Source organism: Stylophora pistillata, chromosome 10 (assembly GCF_964205215.1).
Source record: "Stylophora pistillata chromosome 10, jaStyPist1.2, whole genome shotgun sequence".
Classification (NCBI taxonomy): domain Eukaryota; kingdom Metazoa; phylum Cnidaria; class Anthozoa; order Scleractinia; family Pocilloporidae; genus Stylophora; species Stylophora pistillata.
This window is the reverse complement of record NC_142528.1, coordinates 13,948,457-13,964,547: the sequence shown is the minus strand read 5'-3', so window position 1 is coordinate 13,964,547 and position 16,091 is coordinate 13,948,457. Positions and strand designations below refer to the sequence as shown.

At 36.3% G+C, this 16,091-nt stretch overlaps 2 protein-coding genes across 9 annotated transcripts in view; one reads left to right on the top strand and one right to left on the bottom strand.

Moving 5' to 3' along the window:
- The window catches only part of LOC111322802 (lipoyl amidotransferase LIPT1, mitochondrial), a 24,217-nt gene extending 11,303 nt beyond the window's left edge, over nt 1–12,914 (top strand). For 3 of the 7 annotated variants that reach the window (XM_088735659.1, XM_088735656.1, XM_088735660.1), the window contains 2 exons: nt 242–383; nt 1,590–12,914. In XM_088735659.1, coding sequence (XP_088591785.1) covers nt 242–366 — 125 coding nt within the window. In that variant the 3' untranslated portion in view covers nt 367–383; nt 1,590–12,914. The remainder of the gene's footprint in view (nt 1–241; nt 384–1,589) is intronic. The other 4 variants (XR_015992381.1, XR_015992380.1, XM_088735657.1 and 1 more) reach the window with 4 other exon arrangements.
- LOC111322801 (kinesin-like protein KIF18A) lies at nt 1,041–15,550 on the bottom strand. Of its 2 annotated transcripts, XM_022925977.2 has the most exons (17): nt 14,760–15,550; nt 13,830–13,934; nt 13,017–13,127; nt 12,156–12,353; nt 11,062–11,162; nt 10,048–10,198; nt 9,143–9,240; nt 8,228–8,336; nt 7,678–7,734; nt 6,723–7,009; nt 5,679–5,893; nt 4,013–4,632; nt 3,515–3,635; nt 3,363–3,408; nt 2,494–2,670; nt 2,268–2,311; nt 1,041–1,591 (listed from the first exon to the last, which is right to left on the bottom strand). In XM_022925977.2, exons 1-16 carry the CDS (start codon nt 15,303–15,305, stop codon nt 2,275–2,277), a joined length of 2,979 nt encoding a protein of 992 aa, XP_022781712.2. In that variant the 5' UTR covers nt 15,306–15,550; the 3' UTR covers nt 1,041–1,591; nt 2,268–2,274. The 2 variants fall into 2 exon arrangements, with proteins under 2 accessions (XP_022781712.2, XP_022781711.2); XM_022925976.2 differs by lacking the exon at nt 2,268–2,311 and having other exon boundaries at nt 14,760–15,545.
- Nucleotides 15,551–16,091: the final 541 nt, after the last annotated feature.

The window sequence follows — 16,091 nt, the reverse complement described above, 5'->3', positions numbered from 1 at the left end:
CCTCTCAGAGTTAGTTGACCCTTGCATAGCAGCTTGGGCCAAAATGACTCTGAGCCAGACCCAAAGCATGTTTATACCCACAAACCTAATTAACAGAATTTTTTTTTATTATGAGATCTGTGCATTTCAAACCTTTTGTACAATATATCAAGTTCTTCTTTATAAGGACATTTCTTTGGTTAAATTTTTCTTAACTTACAAAATTTTATTACAGCTGTTCTTTATTTCAATTTCTCTCCAGGGATAAAATTTAAAGGTGATGACATTCATACAGCCTTGCTGACATTTTTTAACTCAGAATCACTCACAGCTCTAGATAGGCAACTTTGTTGTCAGTTTATACAGTGGATTGTCAGTGTAATATGAATCAAAAATAAAATCAAGTAAGTCTTTTTAATCATAGTGTACAACATGGTAACTTCAGTTTCCTGAGTAACAATGCAGTGTTTATCAAACCTTAGCCTGTTTGCTATTTTTGTTTTGTTTTGTTTTGAATTGGGGGGGTGGGGGAGGGGAGGGAGGGACTGTACCACTGTATATATCCAATTAAGTGCCCTGGGGCCCATTTCTCAAAAGTCACAGTCGGACCCGTAAAACTGTTCTGTTTTCATTCAAGATGGGGATTTCAAAAGTTTTGAAAATGATACATTCAAACGATCAGCTAAAGAAACAAAAAGGACTGGTTTGGGTGCCAGAACCTGCTCTCATATCCTTTAGATTTTGATTGTAAAACATGGCTTCAGGCCCGTTGAGTTACGGGGACTTTTGAGACACAGGAGCAAATTAAATTTTCAGCACTTTTAGCAAGCATGAACACTTTGCAGAGCTATTAAATTGCCACAAAGTTTGAGTGGGAGAGTTTGTGGTTGAAAGAACTTTGCACACACATGGACATCGCAGTTTAAACTTTGAGGACAATTCCAACATTCTCATAGAATGTCAGTCAGTAAATTTAGAAATAGTAAGCCAGCAAACAATAATAATCATTTTTTCCTCTAGTGCACTTAATTTACTTTTAAAGGAAGGGGGAGGCATTGTAATTTTTTGTAACATTGTAATTTTATTTTCTTGGTTTGTACAACTGACTTCAACAAAGGATTCATTTTGTTAGTTTTATATAAATGTATTTTTTTTTGTCTAGCTACAGTTCATCAGCTCTATTTACTCTTCTTAATAAAAGAAACATTTAAAATTAACCATTTAGTGCTTAAAAATATCTTAAGCAAAATGGCATTCAAAATGGTGCATTCACTTCATTTCTGCCAAATTCCTCTCCTCTGTGCATTTGATAAACATGCTGCCCATCAATAAAATTAAAATGCTTTCAACTTGTGAACAACCTCACTTTAAGCATTACCTAAATTCTGCAAAATCTGAGGTACTTTACTCAGTGAAAAAAAAATTTACAACTGAAGATAATTAAGTCTAAAATACAGTTGGTTTTGTAGGCCAAAGAAAGTTCAAAGTTTATATACATTCAAATTATAGAAGGGATACCATTATTAATGATCAGCATTATTTTGCTTTGCAAAATTATTTCTACTGCCATCTTGGTCTGTCTGTGAAAGATCTTGAATTCCCTCTTTTAGGCCTGAAGGGTAAAATCAAAGGACATTCACGACCATGTTAAAGCTGGAAACATGCAACTACAATTCATACAATTCAGTTTGAGTACTTGTCTGGATTGTTTAAACTGTATCACAATGTTATAATAATCAAGTTGAGAATTTTTAAAGAATATATCTCTGTCATTGTCATGTTTCATGTTGACTCGTACCATAAGCTTAATAAAATACGTTAAGAGTTTAGCAAGGGTTGGGTACATGTACATGTAGTGACTTAAAAAAAAAAGCTCAATTCATTGCAATGGGTCATTACATTAAGAGATCGTGTATCACTTTTAAAGCCAGGGCTCAACACTAACAGTAGCCAACTAGCCACAGATTAATAGAAATCCAGTTTTGGTTAGTGATTTTTTATTTCCATTGGCCAGTTTGGCTAGTAAACAAACTGAAATTGTTGTAACATCTAAGTTGTCACTAGCCACTTGGCTAGTATGTTGAAAAGCCCTGAAAGCTCAATGCATGTATTTTTTCAGGTTTCTGTCACTAAAAAGAGATGCCATATATTATTATTAATTTATACTCCTGGGGCCCATTTCTTGAAAATTTTCAAGTTAACAACTAGCTAGGAGATAGGGTCTTATTATTTTGGAAAGAATACCAGGTTTTATTGTGTCACACACCTGTTTCAATGTTCCTACTTACATTTTAATCAAATCTTTGTTTTTGGTAAGTTCTGGTAAATGGCTCTAAAGAAATAGGTGTAAAACAAAATAAAAGACTCATTTTTATAGCTCTGCATTTTTGTATTTTGCGGAAGGTACAGGTTTTAGGAATGGAACTTCTTTGCCAATCAAAATATTCCAATTGGTGACTGAAACAAAGAGAGCTTCAGACCCTGAAGTACTTGAGCTACCTTTACACTACTTACGATGTACGTGGTGCAAAGTTTCTGGCTGCTCCAATAGTGGTGCTGCTCATTGCCCTTCTCAATCCATTGAAATGTTTCTTCACTTTCTTAGAATGTAACTTGTCCAGCTGCAAGGCACTAGATGATCTTGATGGCCCTCTGAGTGCTTGGACATTCTCTTTTGTAGCACTGAAAACTCTGAGGAAAGAGAGAGTTTTTCAATACGGTGGAATCCCAATTTCTCAAACCCTTGGTTTCTCGAACCTCCCGATATCTCAAACCAAACCTTGTTTCCCTTGGATTTGCTTCACTTGTAATTTCACCCCCGATTTCTCAAACTCCTGATTTCTCGAAACAATTTGCATTTCCCCTAGAGGTTCAAGAAATTGGGATTCCACTGTAGTTGCTACTTAACAGTCAATCCTTTTGATCCCAAAGGGTGACTAGTATTTAATTTCTCCTCACAATACTACCACTGAATCCCACAGTAAGGTCATGAGAATAAAGGAAATGATCACACCCAAATTAGCTCTTGATTGTTCAACAAATTCTCCTTGTCAGCACTTTAAGAAATGTATAGAGTACTGTATGGAGAATATACATACTGGTGTAAGGGTGTTAAGGGTTATCCCTTTATAGAAGAGACAGAGGTTACCCTGTCCTCAATATTCTTGCAACCTACTCAGTTGTAAATTAAAGCAAAAACGTATATGAATACATGTTTGACATACTAATGATGAAATGTGATATAAAGAGCTGTTGGAATTTCGTGAACCCAATTTTTCCTCCATTCTAGAATTGAGTATTTGAACTGAAAGCAATTTGCTGTTATGGCGAAATTTATTGTTGGAAGAACCATACTGGCACAAAGCATGGTATTTTTAACTGACCTCTTTGGCAGCATGTTTTTCACTTCCTTGCTGCAGTTTGATTTTTCTGTGGAGGAAATTAAATACCACACTCTTAGCACATGGTATTTAGATCTCAGTGTCTGTGACAGACTAGACAGCAGCTCTAGAATACAGCTCTGATAAACCTTTACCTTGTTTCAAAAGATTACTTTGACTCAGCACAGATGGCAACTGATCTTTCAGATTGTTTGCTGTATTTACAGACAGTTCTTTCAGTGGTGTTGTGGCACAATTTCTCAGTGGTGGTGTAATCTGTAATAAAACAGCAATGACATAATTATGGAAATATATGAACTAAAGAGAAAACTCTCCTCCAAAGCAAGAAAATAAGAGAGTAAATTATGGCCAGGAAAAGAAAGTAAATACATTTTGAAGGAAAATATTGTTGGTGCCTTTGAGTAGGCTAAGCATGCAAACGAGGTACAGAGCCAAACTCTAAAATGCATTTCTTGCTTTCATAAATCATTTTCATAAAATATATTTAAAAGCAGAAACAAAAAAAATGGATGAAAATGTGTCAATCACATCTGGAGAGGTCTACAACATGACAAACTGCAGCATGTAAGGGATATTCAAAATCTGTAATTTGCATGTTATTGAAAAAGTGTAGAATATGTTCTGCTCATTACCTGCCTTGCATCCTTTTGTGGATTTTTATCTGCTGGAGTTACATCCAGAGCTTGTATTCCAGACAAATTTAAGTCAGTAGAGACTCTTACAGGTGAGATATTACCAAGATTGTTCTGTGCAGTATTATATGTTGGTGAGGGGGACTTTGTTTCAACAGGACTTTCAGTCCAACAGACTTTGGGATGGGGAGTTGCTTTTCTTGACACAGATGTTGATTGCTTATTTGCACCATTCTTGTTGTGAAACATTGCTGGTGACATTAAAAAGTTGTTACTGTTTAAAGGTAGAAATGGCACAGCTGATGGAACTCTCAAAGGTGTTGCCAATTTTTGGTCCTTTGGAATGCTGCCAGTTACACCTGGTGTTGCTGTCTTCTGTCTTTCACACTCTCCTTCCACTGAGTGTATTACATTTCTCAGTGACTGTGTGATCTCATATTCTCTAGTCAAAGAAATGCAGGTATTTGTCCCTGTGTCTGAATTCTCCAATGTTGGCTGAGAAGTGGTTCTGATTATCTTTTCATGTTTAGAAGTGCTTCTGCAAGGTGTCATGTCAACAATGTTACTGACTGGTGTGTTGAACTGACGTTTTCTGATAGGTGTTCTGGACAGTGGTGTTCCTTTCATGAAAGAAATATTTAGTTTCAGAAAGATGTCATATGCTTTTGTGTGGTTTGAACCTGGCAGTTCACATATCTTCAAAACACGGCTATGATAATAGCCCCTGACTTTGTAGACTCAAAGTCTGAGAAACCCTGGGCATTTGAACTTTTGAAGACTGGTTTGTTGAAATTCCTGTCCCTCAAAGAAAAAATGATTTTCAATGCTCCGCCTAAGTGCTGGTCATATTTTTTGTAATAGGCAAATCAGCAACCATGACTTTTGTATACATTGAACAAGCTTTAAACCCTACACCTTGCGGACCTTTTCTTCTAAGCCATTTTCTCACAAAATTGAAATAAATAGTGGCAACATGATCTCACAAGCCTTTGGCTTTAAATATCTATCATGTTTAAATAAAGTTTTACATTTTACAGTTTACATAATTATTTAAAGATACAACAGTTGTGTTCTGCTGGAAAGACTTGACACTTCCAGTTCAAATTCCCCACCCAGCTAGGCAAGGTTCAAGGTTCAAATTCCCCACCCTCACCCACAGACAATGGTCAAGTGCCTGTGGGTTGTACGGGGGATGTTGAAGCTTCCAATTTATCATTCGGGGCTCAACACTAACTGGGTAGCCAACTAACCACGGACTAGTAGAATTTCAGTTTTGGTTAGTAGTTTTAGATTTCCACTTGCCAGTTTGGCTAGTGAACAAACTGAGATTGTAGTAACATCTAAGATGTCACAAGCCACTTAGCTAGTAAGTTGAAAAGTTAGTGTCAATTAAGCCCCATCATTGCATAAACCTTTGCAGTAAAATTTTCTTAGGCCCTTGATGATAGTAGGAAAATATTACTCAAGGCAGACCAGGGTGAACCACATTAAGCTGTTGAAAACTTTTATGCCAGGTTTCTATAAACAAGAGAGTAATGATTGAAATAAGTATCCCATGCCAATCCATAATATTTCTTGTTACTGAATATACAACTAGCACCACAATGTACTGGGTAATTTTTATCATTTCCCAAACTACTTTATGACGCTTTGTGTGCCTACTTACCAGTGGTTGGCAGCTGAAAGCTTATATTAAATGATGTTTTATCAAAGCTGTTACCATCATTCAATGTGCTTTGATCAGCCCATGTCACCTCACGGCCCTTTTCAACTGTTTCAATAATATTGTTGTATTCATCTGTCAGCTCTTGGGTTGTGAGGCCAACACCTTTTAGAATGAGAAACTGCTTCTGTACCATTCCTAGCAACTTTTCAACCAGTCTGAAAACCAATTTAAAAGGTATACGTTATGTAAGATCACTGTGCAGTAAATCATCACTTTGTGATTAGAGACTGATGACAGGTCTAACTGCTGGAAAATTCAAGGCATTTTTTTTGTGATTTGATGATTGCTCCAACTGATTACTGATCAAAACTCAAAGTTTTACTTAAGCAGAATAATGTACACATTAAAATATAATTCTCTTACCAGGATTTCAAGATTTGGAGGGAAAGACGTGTGTTTACCCTTAAAATTATTCAGTAATGTTAAAGGATCTGTCAGTAGTGGTAGCAGAACAACAACAACTCCAGAAGCTCATGATCACTGAATTGTGAAATTAATGTATAATCATCTTAGTTCCTGAAGTTTGCTTTTGTTAGACTGTTGTGTTTTGTGGTTTTACACTCAACTTTTGATGTTATTTGGCAAGAAACAGGACATACTGTGGATGTGGTAACCATTGTTAAAACACAATATGGTCTTTCTAGTTATCTCCCTAAATTTCTATCACTCGCAGGTTGCAGTTAAACTATCCAATGCTAAGGCTTAATGCTATGGTTGTAAGCCAAAATATAGTCAAAGCAACCATCACTAAAAAAACCTTGTTGTAGGAATGTAGGACATGTGAGAAAACCACAAATCAACAACTGACTGTTGCAGTTTCTGTTACTGCCTAAAAATTAGTTTTCTTTCATCTGATTGGTTTTTTCGCTCAAAACAACTTTCCAGAAACATCTCTGTGGATCACAGTTTTTAAAGTTAGATTCATATCAATTTGTTAACATTTATGTTGTAAGTGCTAGTCAGATCTGGTGTTAGTATAATTACCTCTCTGTACTCTGAGCATCTTTTTCCAAAGCATGAATGTGTTTCTTATAAAGCTGACAGCTTCTTTTCAGCTCCATATTATCCAGCTGTGACTGAGCTACTGACTGGCATTGTTCAAGTTGAGTTTTTGCACCCACGTCAGAGTCAAGATGAGTCATCTCTGATTTTATTCTGTCCAACCACTTGGTGTTTTTTGCTATTTGTTCTTCAAAGTCAGACTTTTTGAAGATGAGATATTTTTGCTTGGACTTAGTTGCAGACTGACATGTTTCAGCTTTAGACAATGCCTGTCAAATAGGAACAGAAGAGCAGATATATTTGTTTGCCCATGATCATTTAGTACAGGTTTAATCTATTTTCGTTGCTTATTGAAGATGAGGTCAAACCCCTTTGTTCGACCTTCATCAATTATTGCTTCCTTGTAAATTTTACGATAGAATCAAGACGATAAACAATTCCAATCTGTAGATTTTATAGCAAGTTTTAAAAGGAAAGACCACAAACAAGAAATTGAAATGATTGTGTATTACTGTTTGAATATGATAAGATTCCTCAATCATATGGAACACAATGGGAATTTCAAATTTACTGCCTTCCATAAAAATAACATTTAAAAAACAAGTAATCCATACAACTCAATCATTGCCTGTAATTTTGTGGTTTTGCAGGATTTTCAAAAGCCTGAAAATTTCCTAGTTGTAACATGCATCTGCTAGTAAGTTGAATTAGAAACAACTGAAATGACTTATATTAACAGGCTTGGCAATTGTGGAATATTTGGATTGCATTAGTTGGTCAAAAGCAAATTGAAACTATTCATCCAACGATAAAAGTAAGATAAATCAAATTTGAAGATGATTTATTAACATTGCTGACAAAATCAAAGTATTACTGACAGAGAGAACTGTTAATTGTAGTAAGTACTGTTAAGATGACTAAGTAAAGGTTATGATACCTCATTAAGTTTCTGCCCTTCAACACACACAAACTGCAATCTTTTTAAGGAACGTTCCTAGAATAAAGCAAACATGTAAAACATGAGTAGGAAGTCAGATTAGCTGACAGAAGAAATCTGAGAAAAATTGTGACGAGCAACCAAACAGTGCAATTGAAATGTCAATTTTCTTAGCATTGATTGGAGGATTTCAATCTACTTTTATTAGACTTTTATTTATGATTATAGTGATGGAGAGTAGCACAAAACAAAATCTTAAGTTTGACTGTAACCTGCCATATTCAAAAGGCATAGCAACACTGGACAAGCATAAAAGTTGTTGCACCCTACTTTGATGACAAAATTTCCAGAAAGTACTGTAGAATGCAATTAAAAAATTAATAAATTAAAGTAAATTGTATTTTTGTTGGCTAAATTTTAATTCTACTGAACTTTGACAGTTCTGTTTTTAACTTGTGATAACACAGCCTTGATTGGATTAATTTGGCTGATAAGGGTAATAATTGAATACAAATAAATAAACTTCATAATTGATAGAAAAATTGTGAACCTTTCTATAGAGTTTCATTTGAAGATCTCTCTCAGCTGCCTCGACATCTATTATGTTTCTCCTCACGGCCATTCTTTCTTTCATGACACTCTTTAAGCTTGAGCATAACCTGCCAAGTAATTTTAAGAAAAATTGTACTTTCTTACTATAATTGTGAATGGCTAGTTATTAATTGCCAATAAATAATGTAAAGTACAAATTTTAGTTACGTTTTTTTTTTTTTTTTTTTTAAAGAAATATCATTTCATTAAAGGGGATATAAGTTTCTAAATAAACTGTGGTGCTGTGTCGTGGGAGCAACAACTTGAAGGTAATTATGGTTTTATTAACCAAGTTGATTAGACTAGACTAAGTGTAAATTGGCCACTGAAAAGAGTTTCAAAGCTGATATTTCTAGCGTTAGCCCTTTGTCAGAGCAAACATGAAGGGCTAATGCTCAAAATGTCAGCTTTGAAACCCTTTACAATGGCCAATTTACATTATAACATAACCAAAGTAAAGCGTGCACTCTGATTGGTCAATTTAGCGTCCCCCATTTGCCCATGGGTGTACGCTGCTGACGTGAGCAAATGCAAAGACTATTTTTCCTCGTGTGCTTGTTTTTTCTGGTCGCGTAAGATTTGTTAAATAAAAGGGAACTCTTTAGCCACAATGTATCAATGTTATGTTATAAAACAAATGGTAAACACCACAGCGTACACTATTGAGTTATGGATGCACTTGGGAGGTTTGCTAAGCACTCAAGAAGCTAGAGTCGCTCTCAGCTATCGCCTCGAACGACTCTTATGCTTCTTTCGTGCTTAGCAACCTCCCGCGTGCATCCATAACTCAATAGTGTACGCTGTGGTGTTTACCATTTGTTAATTATCAACAGGGTTCATAAAACCCAAATTACATTTTATATCATTTCATTACCTTTGTATTTCTTCTGTCTGTACAGTAGAGTCTGCAGCTTTGCTTGGTACAACTGGTCTGGATTCATTACTAAAAAGCTTCTTTTTCAGCTCAGAGATCTAAACCATATCATGGTAAAAGTTACATTCAAGCTATGGGCAAACAAGGTTTTCACAGTACTATATTTTCATTCATTTCTATCTTTGCCACATATAAAGAAAGTACTGCCAATTTTCACCTAAGAGTGCAATATGGCACAAGATGCCATTTACATGTACATGCTCAATATCTGCAACCAAAAAGTAATAAACTGTTACAATAATTGTAACTGCACATTGAAGGCGTAAAATCGTGGCCCCCTCAAATATAAGACTTAATTGATCACCCCTGGATTTTTGGAACTTTTTGTCATTGCATTGTTTTCGTCGAGGTAATATCTCGCAACAATCAATGTTCTGAGAGCAAGAATTTAAGCTATAGTTTTAATTCGTGGTATACACTATATATATGAGGCAAGCAAAACATTTCAAGGTATTTCTATTTTTTGCTTTAGACACTTCTCTGTCTTTTCAATTACCAGTACCTCCCCCTCACCTGTTGGTATCATTTGTGGACCACTTTCATAAATGGCTGCCAGATTAATATTCTTTTGTTTAAATTTAAATTAGCCATTCTGGCCTCGTTCTCCAGTTCAAAATTCAAAAGAATACATTATCTCAAGCGAGGCCAGAAAGGCTAATTTAAATTTAAACAAAAGAATATTAATCCGGCAGCCATTTATGAAAGTGGTCAGTAGCATACCCCAGAATATATACCTTTCAATTGATATAATATTACATGTGGTCTAATGGTTCATGGTTCTCATATTTGAAAAAAATTGGCATTTCCCTCTGGCAGTAAAGCATGAAGTGAGACTAATGCATTACCTCAAGTCGTAGCTCCTCTACAATCTTTGCATATCGACTAACATGCATATCCACTGACACTTCATTTTTCACCACCTTGCATGTGATGTTCATGGCACGATCTGCATACTTTAAAGTATTATATGTATCTTCATAGCTTAGACCTGATGGACTGTATGAAACAATAAAAATGTTCTCCTATTAAATTTCTTCAAATAACATAATTATTATTTATATTTTTAAATCCACTTTTTGTTTTTAAAGCAACATTTTATTTTTGTTCAAAATGATTAGAATGTTTTAAATAATTAATTATCAAGTATTAATAATAATTATATGTGTTGTCAGCAAATTATTACTAACAGTAACAAGAATATTAATAAAATATTTATTGTTTTGCCCAGAAAAACAAAATTGAAGAATAAAATCTGCAGTATCATAGATTACTTAGCCAAGCAATAAGACTACACTATCACATGTTTCTCTTAGAATGGAGTGCTCCGAAGGACTTTAGTGTTATACCTCAGACTTCATGCATTTTGTTTGAAAGCTGAGGCATAATCACCAAGTTCTTTAGGTAAACGGTCATTTGTGTGTGGAAAATTTTAATGCACATTGAGAGCAGAAATAAATTAATTAATTTCCTCGCTATATAGATCACACCAGACCATTATCTGACAAATTATACTGGTGATCAATCTGGGTAAAATAGTTTGTGATGATAATAATTCAACTATTTCAATGTTGTTATGATTATAAGTTAAAGTATAATGATGTTTTATTCTTTCATTGTGCACAAGTGACATTATAAATTTTTCATATTAAGTGAAAAGAAAAAGAGCATCAGATGATCAGGCTCTCAACTTTTGGAGACATTAAAAAGACCAAATGAAGAGTCAGTGAAAAAGGATGGCGGTGAGGGAAGGAAAAACAGTATTTTGTTTCTACAACAGCCAGGCTTTTTAACTTGTCACTGACCAAGAATTTGGAAGGGATAAATTTTAACTGTAATATAATATGATTACACTCGTCTACCTGACTGCTGCTATCATAACGGTTCTGCAGTTTCCTCCAAGGGAATCTTTTAGAAGTCTTGTCAGTTTGCTGTCTCTGTATGGAATGTGCCCGGATTTGTTCTACAGAATCACAAGTGATTTCAAGGGTTAACTCTTTCAGGGGTTTCATTAATGTTTTCAGTAGGAGGGCAACTGTGGCATGTGTTTCACAAGTGGGCAAAACTTTTTGAACTGAGCTTCTTTATAAGATAAACTTTCCTCCAGATGGTCAAACCAGGTGGGCAAAACCATCCTCACAACCAGTCAATTTTCTGAGTGCCCCACCCTTAATGAAACCCCTGCTTTAACTCCCAGTAGTGATTAACATTTAACTTCTCCCTATAATAATCATACATTGTCCAGCAAACAGATAACAAGAATACTCAAACTTATCACAGTTAGATTAGTTATCTCGATCTTGATCCAACACAAAATTCTTCCAACCAATTTACAAGGAAATGTGTAGCAGGTTTTGGGGAGAATTAACAATCAGATCTTGGGGGTTAAAAGGGTTAATAGGGAGGGACTCAGGGCTTAGTTCATCTGGGGAGATGAGCACAGTTGTTTGATAATTAGCAGATGAAAGAAAAAATTATTTATAATTACTCTTTTAAAAAACTTCAATTTGTACTCCAAGTAAGATACTGATTGCTCTTCATATTATTTAATTATTAAGTAATTATAATTCCAGTGATTGATGATTGCTTGCTATCCATAAATCTCTCCTCTTGCTATTTTACAATAGATTCAAGATATAAGATCACCAGAGAAAGATATCCATGGATTTCATCATCTCCAAGTGAATATACATGCTCAAACATTGGATCATTGTTAGTATCTGCATAACTGCACACCCACCCTCCCCTAACCCAATGTTAACCCTAGGGGAGGGGTGGTTGCACAGTTGTTCAGATATGGACATTCCTTTTGTGTTAAGAAAAATGCCTTTGATTACCATAAATAAAAGACATTGAGAGTGGAAATTCACAGGAAAAAGTTTTTGACCACTTTGTAGTGCCAATTCTGAGCCTGTTCTTATCTGCTCATTAACGCAAACAGGGTAATTCTAGTTACCTCTTTATCAGCAAGTGCATTAATGCAGTTGCCAAGAGCAAGCAAGGATTTGTTGATGTTTGCCCCCTCACGGAATCGTTCACCTCTGTTGGATGTCACTATTGCTCTCTCTGACCCAGCCAGGTCAATCAAGGACATCTTTCCCATGGTAAAGTTTGCTTGCAATCCTGCAGTTCGGTCCTTTTGTCGAACAAACACCTGACAAATGTGATGATATGAAAAAAATGTTTTAAGATACATTGTGAGAATATGTGTGCATGAATACTTCCAGATACAAGTGATTCCTGTATCTTTGACTAAAATTAAATCATTATCATGCCTAAAGTATAAAAAAACTCTCAGCCTGGTGACTAAACTCTACAAAAAGCTATCAATTTAGCAGCCTTTATTTGAGGGTCATGGAGCATGCTATAACATCTTACTGATCATTCAGTGCTTATGTTTCAAACCTTTAAACCCCAGGAGTGACCCATATTTAATTCCTCCTTATAGTAATATTGCCAAGTTATTCATTAAAATAATGAGAATGCGAATAAAGAAAATGGTCACCAACCTAAGAAGCTTCGATTCTTAAACAAATTCTCCTTGTCAGTGCCAAAGGAAATGTATAGAGAACAGTATGGAGAATATGCAAACTGATGTTAGGGTGTAAGGGTTAAGTGAGAGGAAATTAAACATTTTTTTGGAAAAATATGTTAATTTGCTCAAAATGTCCTTTTTCCACTTTTACCAGGCAAATAAAATTTGAATCTTTTGGAACCATTTATGGCAATAATTATTTTAGGTTGCAAACTGGCAACTTTGAAAAAAAGCAGTGTGTTAACTTTTAATTAATAACTCTGAATTAGATTTCTTTATCACCTGAAAAACAGCATGAGATCTTGAAGATTGTGCATTTGCATCTGTGGGATGTTGGGTGCGGTTGTTGTTTCCAAACTCCAGCATTCCCAGCAGCTCTTCAGCAGAAGTTGGCTTAAAAGGCAAGGAACATTGATTTTTAATGAATTTTTGAAACACGGGAGAAAGGTATAAAAGTATGTCAGGGCTCAACACTAACAGTAGCCCACTAGCCACAGACTAGAAGAAATTCAGTTTTGGCAAGTGGTTTTCAATTTCCAGCCAGTTTGGCCAGTGAACAAACTGAAATTGTCATAACATCTAAGAAGTCACTAGCCACTTGGCTAGCAAGTTGAAAAGTTAGTGGGGAGCGCTGTATGCGACTTGTTCCTGCAGCCAATTTGCTCAGAACTAGTCCATTTGTGCACACTATGTTAAAATTAAAATAGGTTTAGGGTCAAGGCTAAAAATTCTTGGCTCCCAACTTATTCCAAAATCCTAAGGCTATGCTCTAGAAAGAATTGGCTAATGCATGGAGGGTCTCACTAGTCATCCAAAGTCCTTAAAAAGAAAAAGTTGAGAATGTGTTGCACCTGGCCTGTGTTTCATTATCAGTAAAAGATCAAATCTTGGAGACCCATGACATGAATTTATAGTTAGCCCTTGGTCTGAAATATCTGAAGGACTAGTCCCTTGGGCTTGTTGCTTATGTGCAGACCAATCTTAATGATCACAACAAAGGAGACAGGCTAATATGCTTTTTAACAACACTGGGGAGAAATTGGTGATGATTGCACTATTTTCATTATGAAATATAATACAAAAAAGGCAATTTACCTTGTGAAGTGTAAGGCCACTGACACACACCCCCCTTTGCGGATCTTCTCTCACAGCCAGAGGCTTGCCAGGCATTAAAAGGTCTCTGATTGTTTCATTGTAAACCTACAGTGATAATAGTCAAACTGATTGTTGAGTCCTATGTGTATCTGTCCTTCCTGCCAGTGATACCCACCTCTGAATCTCAAAAATGACCAGTGGACAGCACACGTATGGCCAAACCAAGGGTGTGGGGGGGGGGGGGTGGGGGGAGGAGAGGGGGTACATCTACCTCAACCTCAAAAGTGAAAATCCTGCCCATGCCTGTGTAGTCTAACTTGGATGTCAGCATGATGGAATGGGCGAAAAAAGCAGGCGGGAATCCCTGCCCTCATTACCTCCTCTTCTTGCCAAGGTCTCGCAGTGACAAATTATTAAGTAGTATTGTTGGCAGAAAAGTTTTCCAACTCTGAGATGCTTTTCTGGCCACAACTCAGTGAATTTCTTAACCTACCGTTTAGGGGAACCCTTTATAGCCTACAGACATGGGAAAAGTGCCTGAGAAAGTTTGAAAGATTTATCTCGTAACATACACATACATGTGGGACTGTGGATCTTGAATACGACGCTATCCAACAAGGAAACTCAAGGGTACAGGAAGCCGTAAAGGCTGGCCTACTTTAACGTAATTAGAGGTTTACGTTCCCTTGAGAAGACAGAAAAACTTCGGGGACTAAATGAAGTCGAGCTAGAGATAAACCTAGCTATTCTTCTCCAGTAAAAGACGAATCAAAATCAACTGCAAACTTCCCAAAGAACTTCCACATGATCAATTTTTCATGAAATCGAGTAAATGTTTCTGAAAGAAATAATATCATCAAAGCTGCATACAAAATTCGCCTTCCTTTTAAAGAATCGGTCCTTCTGAACACGGAAGAGTCATGTTCATACCTCAAGATACGAGACAGCTACGTCCGAGACCTTGTCGTCCTTGCAAGCGTTGATTCTGCTGTACAATTCCATCATCGTCAGAAACATCACTCCAGGATTAGATTGATCTCCTAACATTGTGAATGTTTTTCCTGCTCCTGTCGCTCCGTAGGCGAACACAGTGCAGTTGTAACCACCAAGAATTCCATCTACGATCGTTTTAGTTGTGTGTTCGAAGACCTCACGGTTACTGGACTCATAATCGAACACTCGATCAAACATAAATCTCAAATCCCTCGCTCTTCGCGTCAAGAATCGTGGTTGCCTTCGGGGTCGATCGCCAGACAGATAGTCTACAGAGTCATCTTTTGGATCAAAAACCAGCATTCTTTCGTCCATAACACGAACAGCCGTGGAAGTTTGTTTGAAGAGTTCCATCTCGTTCGCAGGCCTTACTCGCACAACAACCTTCATATTGTTATTTTTTTGTTTCCCACCGTTAATTTGCGATCGCCTACAAGTTGAAGGTCGTTTACGACGAAGACAGTTGTCCGAGTTTTGAACCATTTTTTTTTTTTACTTTGAAATACGCTCTAAATTCTTTCCTGGTCGTTCTAAGTGTTGTCTTTTCACATCGAGCGAATGATCGGCGAAGCATCCATACGACAAAAAATTTGAATTTCGAACGTTTACAGTGATCTCTTTCCTGATTGGTCAAAAATTGTGGAACGGTTTCTGTTACGCACCGGAAGGGTTAGGAGGGAAGGCAAGAACTATAATTAATGCCTTTCGGAGCGGAAATAAAGTTTATGGTACTAAGCAAGTTATCTTACAATATTTTGCTGATTTAATATTCTCTGAATTGCTGATTTGCTGATTTGCTGATTTGATGATCTGCTGAATTGCTGATTTAATATTCTCTGAAAGTTCGAAATTCATTTCCTTTTTTTTTTTTAATCAGTTTTCGATATGTTAGCGCCGCGGGGGAATGGGGATGGAGATTGTATCAGGATCAATTGCTCACTACCGTCATTCTCGATATAACCCGGCACAAAGAAGCGACAAGAAAAGCGGCTCGCGAATGGACGCCCCGTCCAATGATAAGAAAACGGCCCTTTATGGAATATCATAGGATAAAATAAACCAACAGCCACTGTCAGTTAAAAGCTCCTGGTAAGGCACTACATTCAATGGTCTGAACCATCGTTAACCTATCAAGGAACGGCCCTTGGAAGTTTTGAACAACAACAAAAAAAGACCAAAAAAAAAAAAAAACCACAAAACCAACATTACCGCACATTTAAACATGTTTATAGTTTACTTGATATGCAAGACTGTGATGTCAGTGATTTC